This window comes from Syngnathus scovelli, chromosome 21, assembly GCF_024217435.2.
Source record: "Syngnathus scovelli strain Florida chromosome 21, RoL_Ssco_1.2, whole genome shotgun sequence".
NCBI lineage: Eukaryota > Metazoa > Chordata > Actinopteri > Syngnathiformes > Syngnathidae > Syngnathus > Syngnathus scovelli.
The window spans coordinates 5528424-5545349 of NC_090867.1; the positions used below are offsets into that span (position 1 = coordinate 5528424).

The following is a 16926-nucleotide window of genomic DNA, read 5'->3' on the forward strand; positions in this document are numbered from 1 at the left end:
CAGCAATGACTTCTTGCAATCTTTTCTTGTAAGTACTGACGAGTCTCTCACATCGAGCTGGGGAGATTTTGGGCCACTCCTCCCTGCAGAACTGCTTCAGTTGTCCAAGGTTTGATGGTTTTCTTTGGTGCACTGCTTTTTTCAGGTCCGACCACAACATTTCTATCGGATTTAAGTCTGGACTTTGACTGGGCCACTCCAGAACATTGAATTTTTTCTTTTTGAGCCATTCCGATGTTGATTTACTTGCATGCTTTGGATCATTGTCCTGTTGCAGCATCCAGTTTCTTCCTAACTTGAGCTTCTTTACAGACGGTTTAACGTTTTCTTCCAGAATATTTTGGTAAACCTCGGAATTCATGATTCCTTCTATGATGGTAAGTTGCCCTGGTCCTGCTGCTGCAAAGCAGCCCCATACGAGTACTCGTCCTCCTCCATGTTTTACAGTAGGGATGAGGTGCTTTTGTTGATAAGCTGTGTTTGGTCGTCTCCAAACAAATCTGTTTTGATTTTGGCCAAAAAGTTCTATTTTAGATTCATCAGTCCATAAAATGTTGTTCCAAAATTCTTGAGGCTTTCCTATGTGCTCTTGAGCAAATTTTAACCGAGCTGCAATATTCTTTTTTGATAGTAATGGCTTCTTCCTTGCTACCCTTCCATGAAGGTTATTCTGAGCCAGTCTTTTTCTGATGGTGCTGTCATGAACTTCAATTCCTTTGCTTGAGAGAGATTTCTGAAGGTCTCTAGAGGTAAGTCTGGGGTTATCAGTGACTTCTCTCACCATCTCTCTTTCTGCTCTGCCTGTTATCTTCCTTGGACGACCAGATCTTCGAAGTGAAGTAGTTACTCCATGTTCTTGGTACTTGTAAATCACTTGTCTTACAGTTGAAACATGTAGCTGCAGATCTTTGGCTATGGTTTTGTAACCTTTTCCAGATTTGTGAGCTGCAATTATTGCTCCTCTGTGGTCTGGAGACAGCTCTTTAGATCTTCCCATTGCTAGATTTGTAATGTTTGTGTCCACGCAGGTATAGCTCTACTAAATGACAAGTACATTCAGGTGCGTATACAACAAGTGTGGCTTTAAGGTCTGTCAAGTCACATGAAATTACCCGAAGTCATCTAGTATTGAAAGACATGTCACACAGTCAGTTTTAACTTCTATAGGTGGAAAGGTTCACAAACTTATTCACACCTGTGTTTTGATTTTTTTGCTATTTTCTTATGCTTCCTGTTAAAACAGGGTTTTGCAGATTTGTGTCAATGCTAACTAGCCTTGTGTCAATATCCTGTAACACTTTTGTAAACTTGTCACCGTCATTTCTTTAAAAAAAGTGCAAATATATTGTAAAATCCTAAGGGTTCACAAACTTTTTCACGGCACTGTATACGTGTATATATGGTATTATACTAGTATAGTATTTTGCTGCCAATGTAGAATATTTTATTATGTTACAATATGCTTTTCCCTCACACCCCAAGTCCTCTTTTCCTATAAGGTGGCACGTAGGCCATAATACTTTTTAATAAGTTCCTGTTGACACCTTCACCTATATTGCTTTATAAGTTCAGACTCTTTCTCGTCAGATCGTAAGAATACTTTTCAAGTGTAAGGCCAGTAAAAAAGAAGCGTTCAAAGACCGTTGTAGTTATTTATTTAATACTGCAATGCAAAGTGTTTTTTTTTTTTTTTTTTTATGACCGTCTCCTTTCTGATATGTAAGTGCCACAATCAATGAAAAGATTTGTGTGTATGTGTGTGTTTGCAGTCACCGCTATTTTATGGGCTCTTGTCTTCGGGGTCAAGGCAATCCCCTTGCTTATGCCATGTGATCGAGAGGCGACATTACTTTGCGCGGGGGAGTGCGGATGATGTCACAGCCTCCTATCCATACACACACACACACAAAGCCATCACCTTATCTCCGTCGGGCTACACCTGAGACTAGCCGGCCTTTTTATCCATCTCGAGGTCACATTTAGATCCTGACTCGCAGACACTGGAGTGGACTTGTTTGATGCGTTTCTTGTGTTGCGCCGCTCTCCTTCATTCATTTCAGCTGTTTGCTCCATTCATATTATAATGGATCCCATTCAGGCGGGTCTATGTCCAGTTTGTTTTGCTGTCAGGGGCTCAGATGGATAGAGGGAAAGGGGGGGGGCGGTGGAGGTTCATCTGGAGGTGAGGATTAAAGAGCCTCCACGATGCCGGAGGTTTCTCCATAGTCGTAGACGGAACAGATTGGTGTGACAGACAGGTAGATATTAAATAGGTAATACGTGGCTGGGTGTGTGTGTGTGTGTGTGTATCAGAAATAGAGAGAAGCAGCTGTGTGGAACAGCATGGATCGTTACACAGTGACACACATGAAAGCATTAAGTATATTCAGAAGCCTTTGTTGAATATACATGGAGCTCGTATGTGTAGGTGTGTGTGTGTGTTTGCGTATCTCCTCGCTTCGCGCAGACTAGTGATGGGGAAAAAACAACTAGAGAGCTCAGAGAGAGAAAAAAAAAAAAAGATCAACAACAACAAAGATCCGTCATCAGTCATTCATGGCTAATCAGTCTCGCGGGGACGCACATGCACGCGCACACGCATCCGAGGTCCTAATCCCACCGGGGTTCCTTGTGCCTCTACGTGTGCCTGTCTAAATTTTGGATCGGGCCTGATTAAAAGCAAAACTCTCCACTTCGGCATGTGTCTCGCAGCCTTTCTCTCTCTTTCAGTCCCTCTTTACTTGTGCGGGTCTTTGATTGCCGCTAAAGTGTCTCCACTTCTTCTTCTTGTCTCTTTAATAACCGCCCAGTGTCTTTCTCGGTCGTTTTGATCTGTGTTTTTGTAATGTTTGGAAGAATGCGTGCATGCTTGATGTATGGAGTCTGATTTGGCCTATATAAACACACACATGCTGTGTGTGTGTGTGTTTATTAAAATCATCTATCCTTTCCAACATTTAAGCCTTATTTGCAAAGCCAACTGAAATTTGATTTAAATATATTCAAAACATGGATTTAAAAAAAAAAAAAGGTCATACGATGAAGAAGTGTGGCAAGTATTTCACAAGCGACGCATAATTTGCTGATCTGCGCTAAAATGTAAGGAAGTTTACGTTGGTCTTTCAACTGGGAAATTTTAGTGACGCTTACGTTGTCTATTGGAGACGTTCTCTTAAATCGGTTTAATAGGCACTCCGAGGAAGGAAGTGAGGCTCTGGCTGGTGTAAAGAGGAGCCCATTATCACTGTATGGATAGGAATAAATAATAAATAAATGATTGAAGCACATTACTCTTCATTTGCATATATGACAAAAAAAGTCTCGTGTAGTACTGGTTTTGAAATAGCGGTTGTAAAAATAAAAAAAAAATGTTTTGTGTTTTTCTTGATACGCTCCCTTATCTGTAAAATAACTTGATTAATCGATTAATTATTAAAGTAGCGTAAAGGAGCTTTGGAAGGGAGTTTGCTCTTTGGCTCGGGTGCAAAATGTCAAAAACAGCTCGCTGCGGTATTAACAAAAAGAAAACACAAATTTGCATTCTATGAATTGCTGCCTGTCATCACAGAGCGTTATTGTTTTTGTAAATGCAGCCATGTCGTTTGATTGTTGGAGAGTGCCGAATTTTGTGGCTAAGGTTGACTTGATTGTGCGGCGCTTTTCATCCTACCCTTAGCCACAATGTCATTACAAGTTAATTATGTGCATATTTTTGATTAAATGCAATTACCGAGACACATATTGTACCTACTATAAAAGAGTTTCAATGAAAAAAAAAAATCAGCATGACATAAAATCATGAAGGTTTTTGTATTTTTTGGTGACACACATTTTTAAAAAACTACCCTTGTATTTTTTTCTGACTCAAACAAAAATCCAAACTTCAGACAATAAATTGGTGACATTGAAGGTGACATTTAAATCAGTTAAAGTAACTTGGAGGACAATACAAGGGATAATTAGTTCTTTATTTTGAAATATAGAAAAGCCCAAAACGATTTTGTAGAACCGCTCCACTTCAAATTTTACCGGTATGCTGCCTTGAAATTTTGAGCTCACAATTTTGACTGACTTCCTATTAATTGACTAGAATTTAGAATTAATTTATTTTTTTTCCTCCCACCCTCCACTATTCTTCATCTCATCTTTAATTTCATCTCAATGACTCTCTCCAATAATCTTTTGTTATTCCTCCGTAAATATGAAGGCATATGAGAAGAGGAGGCAATGGCGCGCAGAAATAAGGTCACACTAGGTTATTCTCATCTCTCTGTCTTCATCACAGCCTCCAATCGTCTCCCTCTCTGCTCGCTCCCTTGTTGCGCTCGCTGTCTGCCGATCCTCTGTCTTGTTTAGTCTCCTCGTGCACACTGGCAACACACACACACACACACACACACACACACACACACACACATCCACACATGCATGCTGAGGCTGACACCTGCGTGTGGAGCCGTTGAGAGTCTAATTTAAGTAAAGTGCTTCTCTAGGAACCACAACCCCTCAACTCACGATGGTGGAGGTTGATACGGAGCGCTGCGGTTAAGCACACACAGTAAGCACACACACACATGCATACACACACATCCTGGTTGGGTGATATTGCGCTGTGACCGGAGGTGTAGGATCGGTAGAAGTGGCGTGGATGGCTTAGGAGTAGTATTCTGTTGTAATCATAATGTATATTTGACCCCTCCCTCCGTCACGCCCTTTTGGGTAATTGACCTTAGCAGACGTGGCAGGACGTCTTGCCCAAGGACACTTAAGCAGAGTGGATGCTGCCTGGCATTGGCAGCCCAAGATGAAAATGAGCTCGTAGGTTTTGGTTCCACTATTTTATTACGACTGGGGCAAAAGTATTGAGGCAGATGTCTTCATTAGGCTAGAACAATTATTTGACACTGAATTCGAATCAAGTGTTTTTGAACCCGTTCAGGCAATTCGAGTGTTTGTGGAGAAGTATGGTAATCGATTAGTTGCTTCATATTCAGCTGTTTTTGTGGAATTTTGATTAATGATGTCTTCAAGCAACTGAGGCAAATTTAAAAGGACAACTTGGCTGTCATACTCCAGATGAGTGGAAAAAAAATAAAACTGGACTATTGAGTATTTTTTCAATTTTTCTTTTTTAATTCCCACGTTGTCCCCATAATCTTCCCCAGTGGATATATAAATAATTCAAATTTTGAGTTTTACAGTTACAGGTCAAGTGTAATTTGAATAGGGGTGTGTAGACTTTTTTTTTTTTTTTTTAACATTTATATTCACTATAAAAGTGAATGGCAAACACTCATGTGGAACAAATATAGGAATATTTTATCTTATTCACATGAAACTACTCCCAAAACTCTTGTAGAATTGAGCACTTCTGGAGAACAGACTTGACTCCAAAAACATTTGGAGACGCTTTTTGGTACTTTTAATATGCTCTATTTTTACAAATCAGGCTCTGCGAATGCATGTCCCAGCTGACGGCAAGATCTTTTTCCGCGTGTGAAAATGTCACCAAAAATGTGACTGTGTTATCCGAAGAAAAAAATTTCTGGCTAATGTTTATACAAGAAAGAGAAGAGCAATTAGAGCGATATTTTTGCACCAAAGTTTTTCAAGCTGTAATTGTAACGAGGAACACATGTTAAAGGCGTAGCGGCGACGTAATCCAGCACCACAGAACACGGTTTTGAATTGGGATTGTGCTCTAATTAACTCGAAATGTGTCAAACTTGGATTTTGTCACCGACGGCTTTACGTTTGGACCTCCAGGTGGATGTCGTCCGACGCATCGCTCTCGTCTTTGTGTGCATGTGAGCGTATTCGATTGGGTGTGTTCGAGCGGAGAGGGACCAGAACTCCCAGAGCAAGCTCGCACACAGGCACTCCAGATGAAATTGCATTATTGACTCTTACCAAGCCATTCCTAAATATATCTGTAACCTTATGCTTCTAATTCGCGTGTGTGTGTGCGTGTGCATACCAATCCGACCCAGTCTTGTATGACCCGTTCTTTCCAAATTCCCCCGATGTTCTTTGATACCCCCCCTACGTCCCTTTGTAGCCCACCTCTTTTTTAACCAATGGCAGGGTTTGTTACAATCTAAATTCTGAAAGGATTTCCATTAGGTTTAGTAAAAAAAAAAAGAATTAAATATAATAGAATAAAAATATTAACAGTCTGCTACTTGTCGAGACTTAATTCTGAGCACAGCCACATCTCCAATTGTATGAGGGTGTGCACACTTGTGCAACCAAGCTGTTTTGTTCATTTTTTTTTACTTGGCATCTCTAAAAGACTTTTAAATAATCAGTTTGTGTAGTACAGCTTTTAAGTCACATTAATGCTGGAAAAAAATATTTCGATTTTTTTTTTTGTTTGTTTTGGGGTGTGTAGACTTTTTATTCAGGTGGTCGTGCACGTCATCCAAAAAGTCTGTGCTGAGCAATTTTAACATTTTCCTTCTTACTCATATTTTGATGTAGCATTTTGTCTTCACCTTTGTCAAGGGAAGAATTTTTTTTTTTTCCTTCAAAGTGGCCTTTTCTCTTCATTGAATTCAACCTGCGAGTCCGTTTTTATGATTGATTCTTTGCTTTGTGTAATGAGCAGGCACTCCCAGCCAGCAGGTGATGCGTCTTGTAGGGGGGCTTGCCGTCGAGATTGGGGATCTTAGCTGGTTGTGTGTGTGGAGAGACATTAGTTTCTGTGTGTGTGTGAGGGTGTATTAATGTGTGTGTGTGTGTGTGGCGAGACTCTGGTCCGCAATCTGGGAGTCAGGCTTTGAGCTGCTGTTCATAGTCTGCTGATTTATGCGCCTCGCAGGGAAATCTCTCATTTGTTGCTCTTTCATCTCATTTTTTTTTCCCCCTCCACTCTCTCTCCTCCGTTCTCCGTCTTCTCTCTCTCCCCTCTTTCTTTGCCGTAACGTGATGCAGTGCAGCCGCTCGTCCCAGATGACACGCCATGCTTTGCCTGCGCGCCTCCCTCCCTCCCTCCCCGCTTACTCCGACATGAATGAGTCAAGAGGAATAGTTGATGAATAATAAGATAGAGCAGAAGGGAAAATGCTATCTGAATGTTGCCGAGCAAAAGGACTCCTCTCGCTCCCGCGAACATATTCTTTGTAAGCACTGTTCAGTCCTTTATTGACACACTGAATGTGTTTGCACCCCCACGGGCCGGCGTGCGCGTGTGCGTGCGTGCGCGCGTCTTCGAGCCTTCCGTGACCGCCTTGTTTGAGTAGCCCTGTCACTTGTGCAATTCTGGGGTGTCAAAATAGATCAGAAAGGTCTGGCTTGACTCCTGCCACTAAATACAAACACACGCGCACGCACGGAGAGACTCATACACACACGGAGTCAGACACACACGCTGGCTCAAGGCTCATTGCCAGGGCCCTTGGTGGTTGGAGGCTTATGAAAGGGTCGGCCTGACGAGAGGTTGCCAAGTGTACGGCAATAGGCGTAGCAGCCAAACTAACGAGAGTCAGAACCTCTGACACACACACACACACACTGGGACCGTACAGACTGAGTCTTTCAGTAGTGAGTGCGTGTGTGTAAGAGTGAGTTCCATATAGATGTGTGTTGACAGAAGCAAAAAAAGAGAAGACAAAAAGCCATGCTAACCCATAAGCTAACGTGGAATGTGTAAGTGAAAATAAAACAAGAGGCTAATACTTATTTGATAGATTTCAGATTTGCTGTGATTGCCTGATTCAGTTTAAACATAATATGAATTTAAGCTTAACATTTTCAAATAAATTCCTCTCTCTACAGATGAGTGAGAAACCTTGTGACCATCAGGACTGCTATCTTTCATTTTCTCAGTTAGCTTTCACCTTCGATCTTTGCTCAGACGTGCAACACGCAGGTTCTTTTTTTTTTTCCCCCTCCGCCCACCTCTTTCTTTTTTCTTGTTTTGTGTTTCAAGTAACATTCTGCACATATTTTTTTTTTTACAAGTAGTTTAAAATAAATGCGAGAAAAGAGAGTTGTTATCATCCAAAAATAAGACGCTAACCTTGGCTGCTTTTCATCCTTTGACACATTCCCCGGATTTTTGCATTTAAAGCGTTTATCCTTCTACTGTCTTTAAACTGACAGCGTGGCCTCATTGAACCGCGTTTAATTAAAATTGCCACTCGTCAAAAAAAGGGCTGCCTTGTACCTGTGAAACCGAGGGCACTTAAGTACAATGCGCCTTGCGCTCGAAAGTTTCTCATCAACCTTTTGGGTCGCAATCAAAAAACGAATCAAATTTGGAATTGACATATTCCGATAAAGATTTGTTCTCAAGTGTAACTGAGGTAGCCTTGATAGTTAAATAAAAAGGCCAAAATGGTTTTATTACAATTTTTCTTCAAGCGCATAGATTTCAATTCAAAATCAACCAGTAGTGCTTAACATTTTTTTTTTTTTGGGAAGGGAGGCCAACAAAGTTGAATTAAGTCTTTGTGGGGATGACACCAAAAATTTGCAAAGCAGTTGAACCTGGTCGACTACTTTGCCTCGGCCGCCCGTGCAAGCAAACGTTCGTCAAGCGTCACTGTCAAGCGTAAAGCAACAAATCAAACTGTCAGAACAGCCGAAGGAATTAAAGCGAACAGAACGTCCTAATTTTTGCCGTCTTGGTTTGTCAGCATCTGATGGGAGGATTCAACGAGACGGTATTGACACGCTTCCATCACATGATGCCATCTGGGAGAGTGGGCCGCGCGTTCTCCACTTTAATCACAAACTATAGAGAGCAAATATAGCGTCTTTCTCAGACAGCACTTTCCGTTTATAGCAAATAACATGTATCGTAACGCGCACCGCATAATCTCGAGTTCGCTCGGGTCACGCATGCGTTTATTTCCTTTGCCATGTGCATGCATGTCTGCGGTTGACGTGATGAACAAAGGCCTGGCTGAGTGGGGTTAGGGCGCGTTTGTTTAGCTCATCGTTGCGTCTCACGCAGGCCTCCTCCGACATATCCCGTCAGTTTACGCACGCCGTTTTCGCATTCATCATTCGCCGTTTAGGCTCGGAACTACGGGGGAGGGGGGGGAGGAACAACGGGAGGATGTAACGGTGACAGATGGAAAGGGAATGTTGGGATCGGGATAAAACAAAAGCGGAAACAGAGGGCAGGAAGAGACCAAGGGGAGGTGGGGAGAGAGAGAGAGAGAAAAAAAGCAAGCGGACGGGAATAAGGTTTCTGTTAGCGGCTGGTCTCTCAGATGATTTTCCATATCAGTGGGCCAGGGGAAGCGGGCAAATGTGATTTTTTTTTTTTCTCCTCAACTCGCCAACATAAAACAGACTGAGCGGGCAGGCGGGGAGGTGACAGGAAAGAGGGGCAAAATGGGCCCAAGATAAGTACATGGAAAAAGATGGAGACGAGGGGGAAGGGTGGAGCTGCGACCCGAGAACAGCTGTGGGAAGAAGGGGCCGCCGCGCCGGAATGCTAAGCATTTCAACTCTTAGAGCGCTAATCAATATCACCGAGTGTTTGAAATCAAACGTTTTATTGACTTATTTCATCAACATGAACTTTTATGTCTTCTCCAGACATTTTAAGATGGCCGTAACTTCAAAAATGGAGTGCGTAGCTTATAAGACCTTTTTTTCTTTGCTGCTGTTGTTGTATGTCATAAAAGATGAGGTACAGACAGACCAGTGAGTCTATCATTTTCTCTTTGACACACACTTGTGTGTGTGTGCGTTTTTGTGTGCCCACACTGCCAGGGGGCCTTGTGAAACCAGCCCGAGACGTACTGTATATGAGCTGTGTTTTATTATGACTGGCTGAAAGGCCACTGATCTACTGTCGTACAAGTGTGGTTTGCAGCTTCAAGTAAAAAAAAAAAAAAAAAAAAAAAGTAAAACAAACAGAAAATTCTTCCAAAACATTTTGACTTGGCGAGGAAAAATAGAACAGAGCGGGGAAACAAATAGATCAAGAAGGGAAAGTTGTGCCAAATTCATTCTTATGTGGACTAAAAGCAATGGGGGCACATCTTTTTATCAATGAATCAATCAAATAATTGTAATAATAAAAAAAAATTATACAGCGCTTTAAAATCATGTTTACAAAGTGCCGAAAAGAGTAAAGTGTAAATAAAACAAAATGAGAAACAATCACAACCAAGCAAACAAATGCATTTCTTTATCCCATCGATTAATCGAATAATCAGATAAAAATCGATTTTTGCATTTTTAACAAATGTTCGTGTGTGTGTGAGTGTTAAGGGAGCAAAAATAAGTTATTTTATTCATTCTACACTTTTTTTTTCCAATTAATCGGTTTTCCGAATCATCGATATTACTGCATAAAGCCAAAGCGTAACTGCCTGGATTCAGCGTGTGGTAGTGAAGGTTGCAAGCGTTCGTTCATGCGTGCGCGCTCGACTCTCCGACGCGAACTGTTGTCGTAATTGTCTCGGCGAAGCAATGTTTACGGGTAACGACCCAGCCCGGCGCGCTTGCTCCGTCTCCGCATCCAGCGACTAATTACCTGACTCCCTGTGGATTTGTTTCTTCCTTCCCCCCGACAACTGTTCAGGTTGTTCCGCCAAATGAGAGCGCGCTGATAAGCGCGGATACATTCAAACGAGCCAAACTAAACACAGCCCGATCGCTCGCGCTGGTCGTGTGCGCGCGGTGGATCAGTACCGCCGAATCCCTACGTGATTTGTCTCGGAAAGACTTGTCAAGTCCTCAACGTGTTGAACCAGCAGCGGCGGAGAAAAATATCATTCTTCTAAGATTCCGAGTAGCTTTAAAGGAAGTTTGTCTGCACATCTGTTCTCATAATTAAGCCTGCTTTCATTCTTCTCCAGAGCCAAATTTAATCAGCAATGTTCAGAACCGTGACCTCTGACCTTTTTTTCCCCTTCTGTCTCTCAGGTGCTTCCTTTATGGGTTCCTTCCTGTCCAGCAGTTTAGGGTCGCCGGCCTCCCACCCGCCTCACCCTTCGGGACCCGTTTCCTCCCCATCCTCTCCCTCGTATCGAACCGGACCCCATTCCAATGCTTCCCCGATCTGGTTCCCTCATTCACACGAAGGTAAGACACACACTCGCACACGCGTGTAACCGTACACGCGTAGCATTTGCTCTCTGGTTAATCCAAGGTTTTGGTTTTGGGATTAGATGGCGATGAAGCCATTAAGTGGTTTAAAGCGACAGCGAGGCCAAACACATGAAGCTGCGATGCTTCGGATGACGCCGCTTACAACACGCACGCACTCGCTGAGCTCATCTGGCAGGAGAAGCATGTGGCTTTGTGTTACGCGCCGGTTTTGGCCGCCTTTCAGTACCCTGACCCCAAAAAATGCCTTCTAATAGCAACTTGAACAAAAAAAAGCCAAGTCAATATCAGACTTTTCACTATACACACACCCGTTTTTTTTTTTCCATTGACTTCCTCTCACCTATCATCCTTCGCCCCCTGACCCACTTTGAGGGTTTTATGAGGTCGTCCACCCTCGTTACACACACACACGTATACAATTTCCATCGCTACAGAGGAAATTACATTGACTTACATTCATTTCCTGGGGACGGCATTTAACCGCAAACCGAGACTCGACCCTAAAACATAATGATATACTTTATGGTGGGCTTAATTTTCATTCCCAAAGACAGGTGTGTCCTCACTGATCCCGCAACACCTGCACAAACTATTCACTTCGAGAGATGTATCGTAAATAAAAGATAATTATGGGTTTGTTTAAATCAACATCCAGACGTTGTATCTCTTTAAATGTATGTGCCGTACCTAATGAAGAGTCTAGTGTGTGTCTGTTGCTCCACAAATAGGAAGAGCTCAGAGCGAAACTTTAGTGAGGCAGCCCCTCCACCCCTGTCCCCACCTTCAAGCCCCCCCTGTGGGCAAACCGACCTCCAACGGCCCCCTTCCTGATCACAAAGATCTACACGCACAGTGTCGTCTTTTGGCAGTTAACCGTTTGTGGTCAAACAATGAGTTTGACGTGGTTATCTTTACTTTTCAGTGTGGGCTTTAGGTTCGTGCCTGACTGATAGTTGACAGTTCAGGAATCATTTGACTCATTCGTACCATAATGTGTGAAATTGAATCATAAAGGACAAATAATTCTCGACAGGATTCAAATCAAAACAACCTTGACTTTGGAGAAGAAAAAAAAAAAACTGCTACTTGGGTCAATTTGACCCAACTGTGGGTTGTTTTATCAAAACAATCCAATTTGGGGCGGTTGTTTTATTTAAAACAACCCAGAAAGTCGGGTCAAATTGACTCAAGTAGAGTTTAGCCTATTTTTTTTTGGTTATTTTTGATCAAGCAGTTTTAAAGTTGTAGTAAAGCTTTTGTTTTTCTTACGCTCAGCTATGCTTGTAACCCATTTCTTGGTAGCTTTGGCCCATCAGTGACATGTTGGGCCACATTGACTTTGAACGTAGCGTTTTTTTTTTTTTTTTTTTTAAAGAGGAGACGTGCAACCCATAAAAGTGGAAACAATATTATAGCCCTGCAGTGGCAAAGGCAATTTAATTGTGACAGGAAACCCTAACTAATGACTACATTTTCAACTAAATGGATAATGACAAGAAACAGCATGTCTGACTCTTTAAGACGGAGGAGAGCCGGTTTCTTTGACGCTTTCAACTTTGTGACAAATTTCTATCAAACTGTCGGACCGCAGAAATTCCATTCAGGGTTCCAGTTGTGAAACAAGACAAGTTGTCTCATTTGTAGCTCATCTAGCAATAAATAGCAACATTTAAGCCCGGGAAATGAGCGCCACTGTCTCCTAGAGTGGCTGTCTTATAAATCAGCTTCATAGAAAGAAGCGACGGTGGTGGGATGGCAACCAATGGAGAGCACCCACGTGTGTGTGTGTGTGTGTGTGTGTGTGTGTGAGCGTTTCCTATCAGACAGATTTTGGGCCTGCCGTGGCTCAGCTTTTGATTTTCCCAACACGTGTGCACACGCACGCGGGCTGGCATTCACGAGCACGCCGGCACACTACAAATGATTGTTTTTAAGAATTCAAGCCGGGGAGCTCCGCCGGGCCCGCTGCCAGCTGGCCGCTGTCCAGAGAGTGGAGTGTGGAGCCAGCACAAAGAGGAGAGACCTGGCCGACACACACTCACACACAAAAAGGCACAGTTGTATGACATATTTACGCACACACACCTGTCCTTGTTTCATGGCTCCTCTACTTACTTTCTTTGCCGCCGTCCTCTTATCTGGTCCATCTCAAAGCTGTGCACTTTCCTTTCACTCCTCCCTTCATCTTCCATCCCAAACAACAACGCAGCCACATCTGCCTCCCGGCACGGCAGCAACATGGCATTACGGCCTTTTCATATTGACAGGCCCCTCTTCTTTTACTCGCACTCCCGCTTTGTCATTTATTCCATCTCTTACCCTTCGTCCTTTTTGGTCCCCCCCACTTTTGCTTGGACGCTCTTTGTTCCTCTCTTCTTCCCACCCTCCTGAATTTTATCACTTGTCATTACTCGGGGGATTGGCTTTAGATGGCTGATAGAGCCTTTTGGCTAATTGTTGCCATTTAGATTCACTGGTTGTTAACCATTCAGAGTAATCACGCACACACATTCACTCACAGTGGAGCGTACACGTCGGTGCATTTACATGGCCGCATGAACAAGCCCCCCCCCCTCCCTCCACCAAACACAGCCACACATGCCGGAGCAAAAAAGGGGGTGTCGGCGGTTTTGCAGCGCGACTGTGGAATGCGTAGGATGAGTTTTTATGGAGTGCTGTTTACTTTGGCCACCACCATTAAACTTTTAACGGCTGCCAATTAACGGGCCAGCAAGGACACTCTGTGGGGCATGAAACCAGCTGCTGAAGAACAGAGCACGGCCGCAAACGCAATTGGAGCCTTTTGGTCCCACTCGCTTGGGAGATGGGCGCCTCTCGCATGTTGTTGTGATTTGGCCACTTTCTGATCCATCCCAATTCCACAATGCAGTTCAACGTCCTTGAAGACAGAGGAGAATGACCGTTTACCTCCCGGCGACCTCCCGGGAGGCTCGCTGCGACGGTTTACACTATATTTGTCTTGCCTTTGGGGCGAAGAAATATCTTTTGGAGTTTAGCAAATTCCATCCGCTTAAATGCTGCAAACATTTGGCAGTAGCTGCCTGCTGTGGTTTTTGTCACCACTTTGTCCACTGTAAATAATGTCAAGTCATGTGGCATGTTAGTGCAAAAGTGAATGTAGCCATGTTGTTTTTGTCTGTTTTACAAAGCGGCAATTTTGTGATAGATTGTCGAAATAAATTGTATGTTTAGAGAGCTGCTGAGTGTCAATGCTCTCTCCTCCCTTTGACAGGGTACCCCAGCTATTCAGGAAGTCTTGCCTCCCCTTTTCTTCCCATGAGTCCGCTGGATCACCATAACAACAGTCTGTATGGACAGCACCGCTTCTATGAAACTCAAAAAGGTACGTTTAGCAGAGATTGATTGAGCGATTGATTGGCCCAGTGATGGAAGGTACCTTTTCTCTTCTCCCAGATCACTTCTACCTAAGAGGCCTTCCGACCCAGCCCCCTCTGCTCTCCACCAATCACAGCCTTCCCCCGCTTGTCAGATCCGCTTCCGGCCACCCGCTCGGCTCCTGCGGCCGAGAGACGGACAGCGCCAGCAAGAGCGCCAGGGACGCGGGCGAGAAGGTTGTCGCGTCCTTATCGAAGGAGAAAGACAGATCCATCAGTAAAGAGCGCCACCAGGACAATAAAGAAAAACATCAGCTTCCTCCTCATCAAACGACTGCTGCCACTCCATCAAGCATCCAGCACAAAGCCTACCCGCACCCCTCCCATGCTCCTCCCATGCTTCACCTCACTCTCCAAAGCAGGGAGGAGGATTCCAGACACCTTCTGGAGCGTCACAAGGAGCACAGAGACAATGACAGCCAGGGAGGGAAACATACCAGTGCCTGCAAACTTTCCAGTGTTTCTGGTGCGGAGACTGTCCCCAGTGAAAAGGGGAGCACGTTGAGCAGCTGTAGCGGGGGCGGGGCAGGGAGAACTCCTTCTGGAGGAAGTAGGCGTTGCTATAAAGAGCCCATAAACGGGGATATGAGGATCAGCGACTCTTCCGGCGCTTCCTCGGAATGTATACGAAGAGGTACGGCTGCTGCAGCGGCCATCTTGGCACCTCCGCACTCTGTGGCCTCCTACTCCATGCCTCCTCCTCCACCGCCGCCACCCCCAACTCATAGCTTGCACATGGGCTCAGCAGTGGTAGGAAGCTGGCTTCACCCGCATCACCATCCGCATCCCGATTTTTACTGCCACCCGGCGCCTATTACCGTCGTACCCTCCAAAGAGACGCTTTCTGGAGGGTCCAGCAGGGAGGCTAAAGTCATAGGCCCGACGTTTGTCCCTTCTGTGGGAGCGCTGGGAGATCTGGCAACCCCCGAGTGTCGCGCCGGTAAAAAAGGAGAGGACAGAAACGGAGAGGGATCTTACGAAAGTCCCTCTCAGCACCTCAGTCGCCTTAGCAGTTGCCAGAAGAAGGACAAATCCCAAACACATTTGCAGCAGCTGGGATACGGCAAGGCTGACAAGCCCCCCGACTGGAGCCAACAAACACAGCACTTCCAAAAACACAATCCCAGTTCCAGCTCTCAGCTTGAGCTGCGATCCTGCAGCCTGGAAACAGCCTCGTCCCTCCGAGACGTGGAGGTTGTGGAGGATGTTTGCCGGCCCTCGCTCCCACCAGATGCCCCGGGGACGTACCCCGGGGCTGGACATTGGTCCACGTCCAAGACTGGCTCTCCTCCTTTTAGGGACTGCACTCAGTCGGATGGAAGGGCGGGGTCAGCGATTCAGAGGGAGGGACAAAAAGTCGCCCGCATACGACACCAACAGCACCGCAGCCACGGCACGGAAGAAAAGGGAAGAGATGGCCAGGTGACGACATCGTGGGGTGCTCGAAGAGGACCACAGGATGAGCAGAGGAAAGAGTCCCGTCACGCCGGTACATCAGCCTGTAACAAAGACAACAACCAATCTACTCCGCTATCCCATCCCTCGTCGCCAAGCACAGCAGGGGAGGGCAACGCCATGAAGAACTTGATGAACTACAGTTCCCAGCAGCCTTTACTGCTGCCCCAGCGGAGCCCCTTTGGGGGCTTGGGCTGCCTTAAGCAAGGCGGGGAGAGATCAGAGAAGGGGGAGAGAAGCGGAGGCAAAAACAGCGCCGTACAAGACCCACCCAAACAGTCGCTCCCTCCTCGCAGAGGCTCCTCTAACGAGGGAGAGAAGGGCGATAAAGGCGGGAGGGAGGCTGGCGAGGCGGGAGAGGGGGAGGTGAGGCAGCCTCCGGTGGGTATTGCAGTAGCGGTGGCCAGGCCCCCCCATCGCTCTCCAGACAACACCCCTGGACACAGCAGACAGGGCAGAGTGCTGCCCAGCATGAAAGGTCAGACGCTGCTCTATGTTCCTTGCATTCAAAGTCAATTCATGCTATTTTGGGCCTTTGGGCTATTTGAACAGAAATAGGAGCTGTTGGTGTCGCCTCCATTTCTTGGTCCGTTTGATGTTAATTGGGGACGCAACAGGCCGGCCAATTATAACAAGGCAGACAATTTTTTCCCAAGCTCACCAGAATCTCACAATCAAAACGGAAAGCAGCTCCTATGTCGACGTGTCATTTTGCACGATGGAGAAAGGAGATGAAAGACGTATTTTGATTGCATTCACGGGAAATATCTCTTGAGTCACACTTTTAGTTCAGTTAAGTTCCCAAGGGCGTTTAAGCTGAGCCTGTTTCAGGAAAAGCATACTTCATGTACTTTCCATGTCCACTCAATCTGGCCAATCAAACACATACACACACTCCTGGTTGGCTCGTAGCAACCAATTAGAGCACACACGCTACAATTTCCAGTCAAAGGAAGTAACAACAAAGACACCAAAGTGT

The 16926-nt window shown here is 45.0% G+C and overlaps 1 protein-coding gene across 7 annotated transcripts in view; it reads left to right on the forward strand.

Annotated features, from left to right (window-relative positions):
* The window catches only part of bahcc1b (BAH domain and coiled-coil containing 1b), a 70782-nt gene that overhangs the window by 36314 nt on the left and 17542 nt on the right, over positions 1–16926 (forward strand). For 6 of the 7 annotated variants that reach the window (XM_049759528.2, XM_049759526.2, XM_049759527.2 and 3 more), the window contains 3 exons: positions 10891–11049; positions 14330–14440; positions 14512–16425. In XM_049759528.2, the coding sequence (XP_049615485.1) occupies positions 10891–11049; positions 14330–14440; positions 14512–16425 (2184 nt within the window). Of the gene's footprint in view, positions 1–6378; positions 8667–10890; positions 11050–14329; positions 14441–14511; positions 16426–16926 lie in introns of those variants that run through there. The other variant, XM_049759532.2, reaches the window with a different exon arrangement.